The following is a 12777-nucleotide window of genomic DNA, read 5'->3' as shown; positions in this document are numbered from 1 at the left end:
GTGTGAGGAAATCTCCTAATAAGTAAGACTAGATACAGGTTTCGTATAGGGCGGCTGGCATTCCCACGCAACGTCGCGTAGGGAAAATGATGTCGTGCGGTATTGCGTCAGCTGAGGCTGCATTTCAACTTCGATGCAAGTATCAGATGAACTATAGAGAACGACACACCATTCCACGCGTATTACCAACAATTCATACTTGTCTATTAAGCTGGGAACTGTCAAATGACTATTTAAAAGTTGATAAAGTATCTCCGCTTAGGTCTTGGAATTCGACTCTTAGGGCTTTCGCATTTTATCTTTGCCTGTTCCTCCCGTAGGCTTCTTCGCGGGAATGATGAACGCCCAGTCGCCCACGACCGATTCTTATATTACTTGTGTTTTGCTTCCTATCAGCCATGCTTGGACCTATTTGAAAATGCGGACCATTGAATATTCTGGTAATATTTAATCGCTACAGTCCAACAAAACTGGTATCTCTAGATGAGGTGTTGTGAAGCGACCCGGCGACCGGTCCTTTGTGATGTAACAGGGGTGTTGCAGACCCCAGTGGAACATGCAAGGCCATGGGATTGAACTCCTATGCTGTAAATTTTCGCATTCTTGTTTTAAAATGACAGAAGGGGGAAAGAAAACTAAACATCTGTGTAGTGCGAATCTTTCAGGAAGAATAACGAAGGGTCTGTGGCGGACGATCCTGATGCAAAGGGAGGCTGCGATAATGGCCCATTGGAACTCTTTCCGGTCGGACGCGACGTCAAGGGGTTCGTTGCGGATTCTAAAGACTCAATCATATTGGGTCCCAGCCCCTTGGGTGCTATTTTCACAGCATTTATTGGATGTGCAGAATGATTATCATGGTTCGGCGGAATTGGGTATGGCGTTGGCGCGGGTCAGGGAAAGGCGGCAACGACAGAAATGAGAGAGAACACATAATTATACGAGATCTCAAGAGAAAACAACATTTTCATTTCGAACGCCAAAAAGGAAGTCAAGTATTGACTTGTGTTGACTGAAGGCTCAAGCAAGCATTAAGTTGTCCCGGCAGAACGTCATTCAACTTATCTCGGGCCCGGCCACTTCTAATGAGGCTAGACAATCCGAGTCCCCGCAAGATAGCCCGTTTACGCCTTCAACCAACCAATGGGAGGTAGGTGAGTCAAGCTGAGAAGAATAAGGCTAGTCCTATTGAGTGCCCGAGGTCTCCGACCATAATCTCGTCCTGGCAATTCTGACATCAGTCACTCTTTGTTGTCTCAGGAAACGAAAATCCGACGTTGACCTTACAATGTTCAAAATCATCAGTACGCCCCCCAAAGGCCATTTAACTCTACCATAGTTGACATCTAAACTCAGCCAGCTTAGTCTTCCCATGACCTTTCCGCAGTCAACAAGTCCCCAGGCTCAGCACAAGCATGCCTGCTCCCTTTGCGCACGGCGGAAGGTAAAATGCAATAAGGCAGACCCCTGTTCAAATTGCGACAAGGCGAAGGCTCGTTGTCTCTACGAAGTTCCTGTACAACCTCGGCCTCGTAAGAGAGCTGCCGACGAAGACTTGCTTAGCCGATTGGCTGCATACGAGGAGCTGATGCGGAAGAACAACATTGACTACAGTCAGTATGCCCACACTTGGGTTACTTCAGGACCAAACGGTCAAGTAAAGGAGCATGAATCTATAAGTCCAGTCTCGACATTGCCTACGATCAGCCATGATAGACCATGGACCCGGGCTCAAGAAGAGATACCTACGGAGACGGAACGGTCAGTTCATTCATGCTCGATGGGCAGAGGCCCCCATTTTCGACGACTAACTTAGAAATAAAGATGCTTGTGGGCAAGTCTTCCACCAGAGGTCTGTTTGTGCTCGACCTCCCATGTTTGCTCTTCTGATCTGACAATCCTGCGGTGGAAAGCTCAAATACCCCCCTTACCAAAGTTTGCCTCGAAACGATGACGGAACCAAACATCCTGGGCTGTCAATGAGCGACTTACTATCAAGCAGCCAGCCTGGGATATCACAAGTGCACCCGGAACCAAGGCAGATCTACCGCTTCTGGCAGGTATTTGTTGAGTCGGTCAACCCCCTCTTGAAGATAATTCATGTGCCAACGTTACAACAACGAGTCCTGGACGCCAGTTGGAACCCTTCCAGCGCACCAAAGCCCCTTGCAGCCATGCTGTTCGTTATATACGCTCTAGCAGTTGCGTCCACCTCGGGGGACGAATGCTTGTTGGCCTTTGGCGAAACTAAAGTTGCCCTGTCAAACCGTTACCGACATGCTACCTTTCGTGCCCTAGTCGAGGCAGACTTCCTGACGACTCGAGACTTCGAAGTTCTACAGGCGCTCGTCCTCTTCCTCTTCTCAGGCCCAGACTCGGAGCTGACGTCCACACTGACTGGCGCCGCCATTCGGATCGGCCAGAAGATTGGCCTGCATCTATACAAAGCAGACCCTAATATCTCGGCATTCGACGGAGAAATGCGCGTCCGCCTTTGGTGGCAGTTATACGGTATAGACGCCCGAACCCGTGCCGCTGGCCGAAGCTCCCAGCCGTCCGCAGGCGAGTTCGGTAACGTCTGCCTCCCGCTCAACGTCAACGACGCCGACCTGCACCCCGAAATGACCGAGCTGCCCACCGAGCACACAGGGCCGACCGAAATGTCTTACGTCTTGGTAAAGTTTGAGGTGACCAATTGGGTTCGCTCATCCGCCAGGGCATCCGTAATCCTCGACTTATGTTCTCAAGGGACAGCGAGGGGGACGAAGCAGACGGGGCTGGAAGACAAAGCCATCGACGAGTTGGAGGCCAGGTACCACGAAAAGTTCCTCCGCCATCTCGACCACAACGTCCCTCTCTACGCCTTAACGTACGCGATGGCCAAGATTGCAATTGCTCGCATGCGATGCAAGGTTCATAACCCGCGGGGGCAAGCTTGGGGCGTCGGAGAGGCTCTCATGTCACGAGAAAAAGGCGACGTGCTTTTCGAATCGATCCTAACATGGTTGGAGATGCTGGACCTGGCCTTGCGTACCAAGTTCTCGTCGCACCTCATCACCCACATGACAACCAGATACACCTTGGACGCCTATATCTACATGATCAGCGACCTTCGACGGCGGTGCTCGGGGGAGCGGGTGGCTTTGGCCTGGAGGCTGGTCGAAAAGCTGTATGAAGAGCACCCTGAGATGATTCGGGATATTAGTCAAAACACGTTCTTTGCAGCACTGGGCGATTTAACCCTGGAGGCTTGGGAGGCTCGTAGGAAGGAGCTGGTCGACTCTCAAGAGACTCGCGCCGCTGGTCTCTCGCCCGCGTTTATCCATTCCATATGGGACCAGAGACGCAACCAAGCTGTGCAGGTATCCCAGCTATCAGCCCCAGAGTTGCAGAATCTTGACGCGGTCGGTTTGATGGAAAACGGAGACCTGGACTGGGAATATTGGAATGACTTTCTGCGGCTATAAGTAGCTAATAGCTCCACAATCCAGGGGAATCTCACGGCAAGTATCAGCTGTGGCGTCAAATTTGCCAGACACTCAATTTTAAACCCTAGAGCTTCCTTCAAGCAGCGAGTTTATGACATAATGGATCAGGGACTTCTTGTTAGCTTGCATCGCTATCGTTATAAGATGCATGTCCTCACAAGACAGATAATGCCCTACAACCAAGACCTGACTGAATCACTGCTGTCGCAAGCCTCATCAGTCAAACAACAACAGCAATAACAATAGCCTGTATGGTGACATTGCTTACTCCAGGCAGCCCAGACCGATGTACATATACAAGGTAGTTCCTCTTGATGCCCCATAGGTACGCAAAGATACTCTAAGACAGTCCGAAAAACACAGTATAAGTATCATGCCCGATGCTCAACACAATACGAGGTAGCCCGGACTCCTCGCTAAGAATGAACCTGTCAGAACCACGTAACGTAATGAGAAGACCCATTCAAAGCCATGTATCACCGAGAGCGTCTCCATCAAGATGCATTATATTGGACCGCCGCCCCTGGTGAGTCAGCAACCTCCCTGTCACCCCCGCAAACACGATGATCACCTCCAGCCCCTCTTCCTAGGACTAGTCCCTCCCCCCTCAAGTCTCCTCTACCCGACGGACTGCGGGGGATAAGACGTTTGATCTTTGTCTAGCTGCAGATTTGTTGTAACATCGGCCGTGGCTTCGGGAAGGATCCTATCTACACGTTTCGCTAGGCCTCCCTTACTTAACGTTTAACTCATGACCTCTTTACTTTCCTGTTTCTCACAAGATCTACATTGTTAGACCAAGGTGCGCGTCTTGGTACGTCCATCTCGCCCAGAACTCGAACCAGGTTGAGACAGGTCCCCTCCCCAAAATGTTCTTGAACACCTCTAACCCCGGGGTCATACTCTCAGCTATTCGGCTCTTTAGAGCCCACAGAAAGGGCGGATTGTCGTGCTTTTGAACGCAGCAAACAGTCGAAAAGCAGGTCCGAACCCCACCTAGTCCTTGAAACACTGTCAGAACCCTTGAGCTGCATGCAGCTTGATTAGCAAATCGCCATAAAATGATATATGATATCTGAAGCGCAAATTGAGGCCCGTAATTAACGGCGTCGTTCTCGCATCACAAACTTTAGACATGTCTCGACAAAGCTGCGGTCTGCGATGCGCCATGCCGCCTAAGCAGCCGTCGGCGAAATCTTAGCTTTCGCCACCATCTCCATATCCAATGTAATACCCAAGACCAACTCGACCCTATAGCATTCATTTTCCCCCGGCGAAGTCGTCCGTACTTGCGACGTTCCCCTCACTATCCTTGCAGCCATGTGGAACATACCCTGTAGGCCCAGACTGTTAACCTTGACACCGCATGAGTAACTTGGCAGCGTATGGCGGAAAGGGGACTGACTCCGCGGCACCTGTCATACTCACCATTGTATCGAGGGTAGGATTCGTTCCCTCTCGCCTGCGTGTCTGACTGACCTACGAGATATAAAGCATGAACCCTTGCGGCATACGGAAGTGTGCCTTGTTTCCTCGTTCCGACCTCTTTGCATTCTTCAGCCACGCGAGATCCTTGGCCTGTTACCTATATGATCAACTTATCCTGGTGTGACGTGTAGGTGAGATAGCAGCCATGGGTATCTACAGCAAGTTAGCAGATGACATCCAAGAGGTGGACGTGATCATCGCAGGAGGTACATAGCTCTGGCTTCTACACCCATATTCTCCGGGCAATACTGACCCTCAGCTCTCAGGCGGCACAGCAGCATGTACACTCGCTGGACGTCTTGCAGCCTCAGACCCGGATCTTTCGGTCCTCGTCATCGAGGGTGGCACAAACAACCGGGACGTGCCCAGCGTCGTCCACCCGGCCTTCTTCCTTGACCATCTCGCCCCGGACAGCAAGACCGCCATCTTCTATCAGGGCAGAAAGTCGGACCAGCTGGCAGGGCGCAGTCCCATAGTCCCAGCAGGAGGGATCCTTGGTGGCGGTTCCTCGATAAACTTTATGCTGTAAGCGCCTGAGTTTCCCCTCTCCCGGAATTCTCGTCTCCTCCGGTTCAACCTGGTACCCATGGTCACCTGGGTTCCTTCTCCGCACACACACACGCACACACGCGAGCGCGCACAACAAATGTTATTGCATCCATCCCTGACTTGAGCACGGGAAGTGAAAATAACTGGGATAGCTCCCCTCTGAGACTCGTCATCTGACGGATCCTACGACTATCCCATCCCATCCCATCCCACCCTCTTCTCCTCGAACACCAAGCTAACGGGTCACGCCTCGCAATGCAGTTACACGCGCGCCCAGAAATCAGACTATGATTCATGGCGGACCCCGGGCTGGTCGGCTGCAGACCTCCGGCCGTACCTCAATCGCTTTGAAACGTACCACGGCAACGGCGACCCTTCGCACCATGGCTACTCCGGCCCGGTGCATATCTCGTCCGGCGGGTTCCGCCTGAACGACGCCGAGGACGACATCCTCGCCGCGGCGAAGCAGACCGGGTACCCCGAGATCCGGGACCTGCAGAACCTCGACGCGAACAACGGGTATGAGAGGTGGATGAGGTACGTCTCGCCGGAAGGCCAGCGGCAGGACGCCGCGCACACGTTCCTACACCCGCTTCTGGAGGACGGCAAGCACCCCAACCTACACGTCATGGTGGAGTCCAAGGTCATCCGCGTCCTGTTCGACGACAACAAGCGCGCCATCGGCGTGGAGTACACGCCGAACCCGCAGTACCAGGCCGTCCTGAACACGACCAAGCATCCCGTCCGGAGCGTGCGCGCGAGGAAGATGGTCGTGGTCTCTTGCGGCGCCTGCGGAACCCCTGGCGTCCTGGAACGGTCCGGCCTGGGCGACAAAAAGGTCCTGGACAGGGCGGGCGTGCCCGTCGTCGTGGATCTGCCGGGCGTGGGGCACGACTACCAGGATCACCACCTGCTCTTGTACCCGTACAAGACTGCGTTGAAGCCGGACGAGACGTTGGATGACATCTTTAGCAGGCGCATCAGCCACGAGGAGGCGATCGAAAAGAAGCACAAGCTGCTCGGCTGGAACGGCGTCGACATCGTCAGCAAGATTCGTCCTTCGGAAGAGGAGGTCAAGGCCCTCGGTCCCGAGTTCGAGAAGGCCTGGGAGAAGGATTTCAAGAATGACCCCAACCGGCCGCTCATGCTCAGCGGCTTTTTACATGGGTGGGTATCTCCCCCCTTTTCCCCGTTTCTCATGAAAGACAACGGAGCAGAATGGATAGATCAAAAGACTTAACACCGGCCTAGATATCTCGGAGACCACTCTGCCATCCCTCAAGGCCAATACACAACCGCCGCAAACTACACCGCGTACCCGTATTCCCGCGGCAGCATCCACATCACCGGCCCCTCCCTCGCAGACCCCGTCGATTTCGACACCGGCTTCTTCAACGACCCGGACGATATCGACCTCAAGAAGCAGCTATTGGCCTACAAGCACTCGCGAGAGGTCGCCCGCCGCACGGCCCTCTACCGCGGCGAGGTCGCCGGCGGCCACCCCTCCTTCCCCGCAGGCTCCAAGGCCGCGCTCGTCGACTCTGTCTCGGCGGACGCGCACAAGACCGTGACGCCGCTCGAGTACTCCGAGGCGGACGACCGGGCGATCGAGCAGTTCCTGCGGGAGAACGTTAACACTACGTGGCACTCGCTTGGGACGGCCAAGATGGCGCCCCGGGACGACCTGGGCGTCGTCGACTCATCGCTGAGCGTGTACGGAGTCGAGGGGCTCAAGGTCGTGGACCTGAGCATCGTTCCGGAGAACGTGGGCGCGAACACGAACAACACAGCGTTTGTGGTTGGCGAGAAGGCGGCGGATATCATTGCGAAGGAGCTGGGTCTCTTGGTCTCGCCAAGATTGTAGGTTTTCCTCTAAGAAAAGATATACCGTTTGGCGAGAGCCAAGAACGGTGGACTATTTATCTACTTCATCATTCATGAGCTATCAATGTCTGCGTGATATATTGTTCTGAATCACATACCCCTTGTGCGAAACGAAATCACTTGCAAAGCGTTGCGATGGGTTGCGAAGCTTGTATTTGTATACCTGAAACCATTTTCCGAAGCAAGGCTATAATGGTGTTCCCTCGCCCACAAAACCAGACGGTGGGAGATTGACCTCAGGAAGGCTAAGATCTCATAAACCGCGTATGAAAAACGCGGTATAAGCGTCGACTACCAACCGCTGCTGAACAGGTCCAAGCATCCCTGTGATTCTGACTCTTCTTGCGAGCTCGGCAGTGAATATTGCAAGGTAGAGAACTAAGGTAGATTTGGTATCGACAGGGGTATTGGGTGTTTGTATTAGATTTTGTTTAGATATATATACCTTATCCCCTGGAAAAGCTTAGACGGACTCAAGCTGAGTCTCGCCAAGGCTCTTCTTCTCGGACCGGATAGCGTTGTCCTCCAGATCTTCTGTTAAGCCGACATCCCTTCTAGCCTGCTCCAGTAAGATCGTGTCCTCGGCGGCGGTGTTGCTGCCAAAGACACGATCCATCTCCTCGAGGGTAACGCCCTTGGTCTCCGGAAGGCAAAACCAAACCCAGACTACGCTGGCGGCAAGAAAGACGGCGAAGAAGATGTATGTGCCCCATTTCCAGTTCTTGAGCATAGAAGGGACGTAGAAGGCGACGGCGAAGTTGTTGATCTGATGGCTATGTTAGTGTTACGACCCAACAAGTTACAGGCGATGTTGCCCCACTTGACAGAACGACCAGCGGGCGGCAACAGCATTTGTACAGAACCAACAGATGGGCGTGGACAGGATGACTCCCATGGACACAGAAGAACTATGGTACAAGTCACATGACAATAAGATTAGATAAGATCTGTACGTTAGAAATACAGAAGCTATATACTTGGTATACAGGCGCTGTACAAAAAACATATAAGTGCTATAGTTTAAATATATAGCCCTATATATTAACAAAAAGAATAAACTTATATATAGGATAAACTTAGACACACTTAAGAATAGACTCTTATAGCTCTTTAGTAATTAACTTCTTATAATATAATTTATTTAAATAACTTTTAGTATTTAACCTTAGAGATTTAATTAATAAGAGCTATATAAGCTACCTTTATAACTATTAACTACTTAACTAATTACTAAGTAATTAATAGACTAGTAAGCCTATACTACTGTTAACTAAGTATTAACCTTAGCTTATTTTTAGTAGAAACCTTACTATTAGATTACTAACTATAACACTTTAATTACTCCTATTAAGTAAGTTAACCTTAATACTTACTTAATAGTAAAGATACTATATTAACCTTTAAGAATACACCTTTAATAAGTACCTTTAAGTCCTAGTGCTCCCTAAACAAAGAACTTAAGGATATTATAGAGATTAATAATAGATTTATTCTACCTAATCTAAGATTTAATAAAGATAGTAAGGCTATTTTTACTATAGATTAGTATTTTATAATTTAAGGAATAATTAAAAGAAATATAAGATATAACTACTAACTTATTAAAGTTATTAATAGTAATATAGCTAAACTAGAGCGCTTAGAGAAAGCTATCCTTAAAGAACCTCTAACTAAGATATAAGAACTTAAGGAGACTATTAAAACTCTCTAAGGTACTACTAATATTATATAGACCTTAGTTAATAGTTAAGATAAGCTTAGACTTAATAATCTATAGCTATTTAATAGAACTCTAGGACACTTAAAAGGATTCTTTACTTAAGTCTAAGTATACTATTAGTTCTATAACATTAGCTTTAGAGATAAACCTAAGAAAGTTATTTATACTGCCTTATTTCTTAAGGGAAAAGTATTAGCCTAGTTTAAACCTTACTTAATAGACTATATAATAAATAACTAAGTAGGCTTAAAGATAAAAACCTAAGAGATCTTTTATAAATACTCTAGGTTTAAGAAAGCACTACTATTACTTTTTTAAGACCTTAATAAGAAGTAATAAGCTAAGTAAGAACTATTTAACCTAAGATAAACTAAGGCTACTTTATACTATATAGCTAAATTCTAAAGACTTACTACTAAACTTAATATTACTTAAGAATCCTTAATTTTTATATTTTACTAAAGACTTAAGGAAGATATAAAAAATAAACTAGTTAAAATTATAAACCTCCCTAAAGATTTCTTATTATATATTAAGTTTACTATTAAGATTAATACCTAACTATATAAGTAACAACAGGAGAAAAAAAAACTAGATAACCTAATGTAAACATAGGTAAAAAGTATACCTAAGGACTAAAGCTACTAGGCTAGTAAAATAAAATATTTAATAGATAATAAAGACTTTATAATAACTAGATAAGCACTTCTTAGGGACACTATACTAGACCTATAGATATAAGTGTAGTATATAAATAAGACTAATAACTACTATATAACCCTAAGACTATTAAATACTTTAACTATAAAAAGACTAGTTACTATATATAAGACTATAAGTAACCTAAATAACTTTAATATAAAACCTTACTAGAGTACACTAAGAAAGCTAATATAGCTACTAAGGAAGTCTTCTATTAATAATTAACCTAGACTACCTATTATAATAATACTTACACTATACACTAGGACAGTAAAGAATAGGTAGAATAGTATCTTAAGGAGCTAAAGACAAAAAATATATCTATAAGAAGGAAAAAACCTAATAAGGAAAAAAAAAACTAGAATATTATTATAGCCTTTATAATAACATAAGATATAACCCTTAAGAAGCTATAAAATACACTTAGTACACTTAAACTTAATATAATTAAAGAATGCCTTAAGAAAAGGATAGTAGTAATAGGGAACACTTATTAATAAGTAGTACTTAATAAAACCTTACTAAAAAGGAACCTTAAGATTATTACTATAGCTAAGAAGTAGTAACACTAAATAGTAATAGAAGCCTAAGAAACTATTAATAAAAGAACTAGGAATAGAACTATTATAGTAAGTATAAAGTATAGTAGTAAAAATATTTACTAAGTGCTAAGTAAGTATAATAAATAAGTACTATAAAGCTTAAATAGTACTTTATAAAATCTATAATAATAAAAGAAAAATGTTTAATAATAAGTTAAAGTAAAGAGAAGGAACTAAGGAAACTTCCTTTTACTAACTAGAGTATACCTCTAACTCTATATAACCTTTTAGAGTTATAAAGTAGTAGAACCTTAACCCCTAGATCTAAAAGAAGTGCTAGAACTTACTAAGACTATATAAACAAAAGGATTCTAGGATATCCCTACTAAAACTATTACTGTTGCTAAAAAGCAACAAGGCATCTAAGAATAAGCTTTAGAATAACGTAACTAGTAACTTATCTTAAAACTAATCTAAGCCTAAGATATAGTATAAGAGAAACTTAAGTAACTATATATTATAGTAGGGTTAAGTAGTATAGTCCTAAGAATTATATAGTAGTTAACATAAGGGATAAAACAATAGGAAGGCTACCTACCTATTAAAAAAGGGATTTATAGACCTAAGAAGGGATTAGAAGGGATATAATTATTTATATATAGTTATTATTATTAGCCTTAATACTCTATATAGAAATACACTACTAGTTATTACTACACTTTTATTTATTTAAAGAAATTTACTCTTTTTATAATTACTCTATTAATTTATACTTTTATTTTAGTATCTTTATAGATTAGGTCTAAGAATTATAAGACTTATTAATTAATATATATATTATTATTATTAGACGTTGTTGTAGTGTAGGTGGTTTTCCTATGTTTTACTATTCCTCTTTTTCTTTGTTAGGTGGCCTAGATGCCTTGCCCTTTCTTAATAGTGCCTAGAGGTAGATCTACTTCTTTAGTATAGGTATTCTATACTAGACTATAGACAGGCTCTTCTATATAGTTATAATAAATTTATAGTTAATAAAAATATAAATATAATATATTATTAATATTTAGTAATACTTCTACTTAATTAACAGTAGAACTAGCAAGAGATATAGTAGCTATATACTCTTATAGACTAATTTATAGGGATAAGATAGACCTTAAAAGCCTCCTTTAAAGTAGTAGGAATACGCTAGGATTTATTAAGTGTATATATATTCTTTTTCTGTTTTTAACCTCTCTTTTTGTTTTATATTTCCCTTTTTTAATTATAAGTATATAAAATAGATTATTTAACTTATAAAATAATTTATAGATCTAAAATATACTAATATAGATAATTAATAGTAGTCTTACTAAGTTAATAAGTAAAGTAAAGGCACTAGTTAAATAAAGCTAATAAATATTTTACCTAAGATATTAATAAAAAAGACAGTATTTTTAAGAATAAACCTATAGAGGGTTATATAGTATAATAAATAGTAGCTATATATAGATAACGTCTTATAGCTATAGTGTACACTAAATAGAGATATATAATAAAGAACTATAGTTACCCTATTATTTATTAATTACTACTAATATATATAGTTAACTATATTAACTTATCCCTTAGTGTTACTAACACTAATTAGTAGTTAACTTTACTATTAACTATTAGGTTAACTTTACTGTCTAAACTATAGATTAGTAAGGACTATAAGAAGGGTAATTATTACTAGTTAATTATTTATATACCTAGAGTAGGCAAGTACTAAAAAACGCCTCTATAAATACCTTTACTATAATAGTTTATACTAATTACCTATTATAATAGGTTAATTAATAGATCTATAACTAGTCCCTTAACTAGTAGAAACCTTATTAATTTATGTCTATTATATAAGCTTTATTACCTTTAGAGAAGTACTCTTAACTATAAAAAACCCTTACTTTATATACCTATAGCTAACTAGTAATTATTTACTATATCCTATTTATTATAAGCTTTTAGCTTACTAACTTCTTTTTCTATATATATACTCTTTACTAACTAATAGTATTAATAAGTTACTAATATAATAGCCTATTATTTCTCCTTTTACTAACTAATAGCGTTAATAAGTAGCTAATATAATAGCCTATTTTTTCCTAAGTTATTTACCTATAAGAGTATATTTTTCCTTACTATTTATACTACTAGTAGTAATCCCTTAATAAATATATATACCTTTTAGTCTACTAGAAGAAACGCCTATGTTTAAGAGGTTATTAGGCTAACAGAGGTAATAGTAAATAATACTACACCTATAAGTAGAAGACCTAAGCTAAGATAAGTAAATATAATAAGCTTATAAGTAAGTAAGGCTTAAGGTTACTATACCTTTTTATAAGGAACAAGAAGAAGTTTATAGTAAGTATAATATACT

General features: G+C 43.0%; 4 protein-coding genes across 4 annotated transcripts; 3 read left to right on the top strand and 1 right to left on the bottom strand.

The window, feature by feature from the left end:
* Nucleotides 1-524: 524 nt before the first annotated feature.
* On the top strand, nucleotides 525-852 carry LY79DRAFT_529240 (uncharacterized protein; the record flags this gene model as incomplete). The annotated part of the gene is made up of 2 exons (XM_060556098.1): nucleotides 525-587; nucleotides 652-852. Coding segments are annotated over 2 exons (264 nt in total), but the record flags the coding sequence as incomplete, so codon positions are not given.
* Nucleotides 853-1231: 379 nt separating this feature from the next.
* LY79DRAFT_572512 (C6 zinc finger domain-containing protein) lies at nucleotides 1232-3630 on the top strand. Its single transcript, XM_060559369.1, has 4 exons — nucleotides 1232-1304; nucleotides 1366-1761; nucleotides 1825-1852; nucleotides 1914-3630. Exons 2-4 carry the CDS (start codon nucleotides 1373-1375, stop codon nucleotides 3465-3467), a joined length of 1971 nt encoding a protein of 656 aa, XP_060407387.1. The 5' UTR covers nucleotides 1232-1304; nucleotides 1366-1372; the 3' UTR covers nucleotides 3468-3630.
* A 1491-nt stretch (nucleotides 3631-5121) lies between these two features.
* LY79DRAFT_529267 (GMC oxidoreductase) lies at nucleotides 5122-7389 on the top strand (the record flags this gene model as incomplete). Its single annotated transcript, XM_060556101.1, has 4 exons — nucleotides 5122-5182; nucleotides 5243-5501; nucleotides 5787-6692; nucleotides 6777-7389. 4 exons carry the CDS (start codon nucleotides 5122-5124, stop codon nucleotides 7387-7389), a joined length of 1839 nt encoding a protein of 612 aa, XP_060407386.1.
* A 384-nt stretch (nucleotides 7390-7773) lies between these two features.
* Nucleotides 7774-8239, bottom strand: LY79DRAFT_572503 (uncharacterized protein). The gene has a single exon (XM_060559368.1). The coding sequence runs from the start codon at nucleotides 8137-8139 to the stop codon at nucleotides 7873-7875; it is 267 nt and encodes an 88-aa protein (XP_060407385.1). The 5' UTR covers nucleotides 8140-8239; the 3' UTR covers nucleotides 7774-7872.
* Between the last annotated feature and the right edge of the window lie 4538 nt (nucleotides 8240-12777).

The sequence above is a fragment of the Colletotrichum navitas genome, assembly GCF_030913465.1.
Source record: "Colletotrichum navitas strain CBS 125086 chromosome Unknown LY79scaffold_154, whole genome shotgun sequence".
NCBI classification, from domain to species: Eukaryota; Fungi; Ascomycota; class Sordariomycetes; order Glomerellales; family Glomerellaceae; genus Colletotrichum; species Colletotrichum navitas.
This window is presented reverse-complemented; position numbering and strand designations above follow the sequence as displayed.

Excerpts from the sequence above, each read along its gene's own strand:
- LY79DRAFT_572512 (XM_060559369.1), top strand. The coding sequence starts at position 1,373 with ATGACCTTTCCGCAGTCAACAAGTCCCCAGGCTCAGCACAAGCATGCC. Across the intron at positions 1,762-1,824 it reads ATACCTACGGAGACGGAACG|ATGCTTGTGGGCAAGTCTTC; the intron begins GTCAGTTCATTC and ends TTAGAAATAAAG. Across the intron at positions 1,853-1,913 it reads GGGCAAGTCTTCCACCAGAG|CTCAAATACCCCCCTTACCA; the intron begins GTCTGTTTGTGC and ends TGCGGTGGAAAG.
- LY79DRAFT_572503 (XM_060559368.1), bottom strand. The coding sequence starts at position 8,139 with ATGCTCAAGAACTGGAAATGGGGCACATACATCTTCTTCGCCGTCTTT.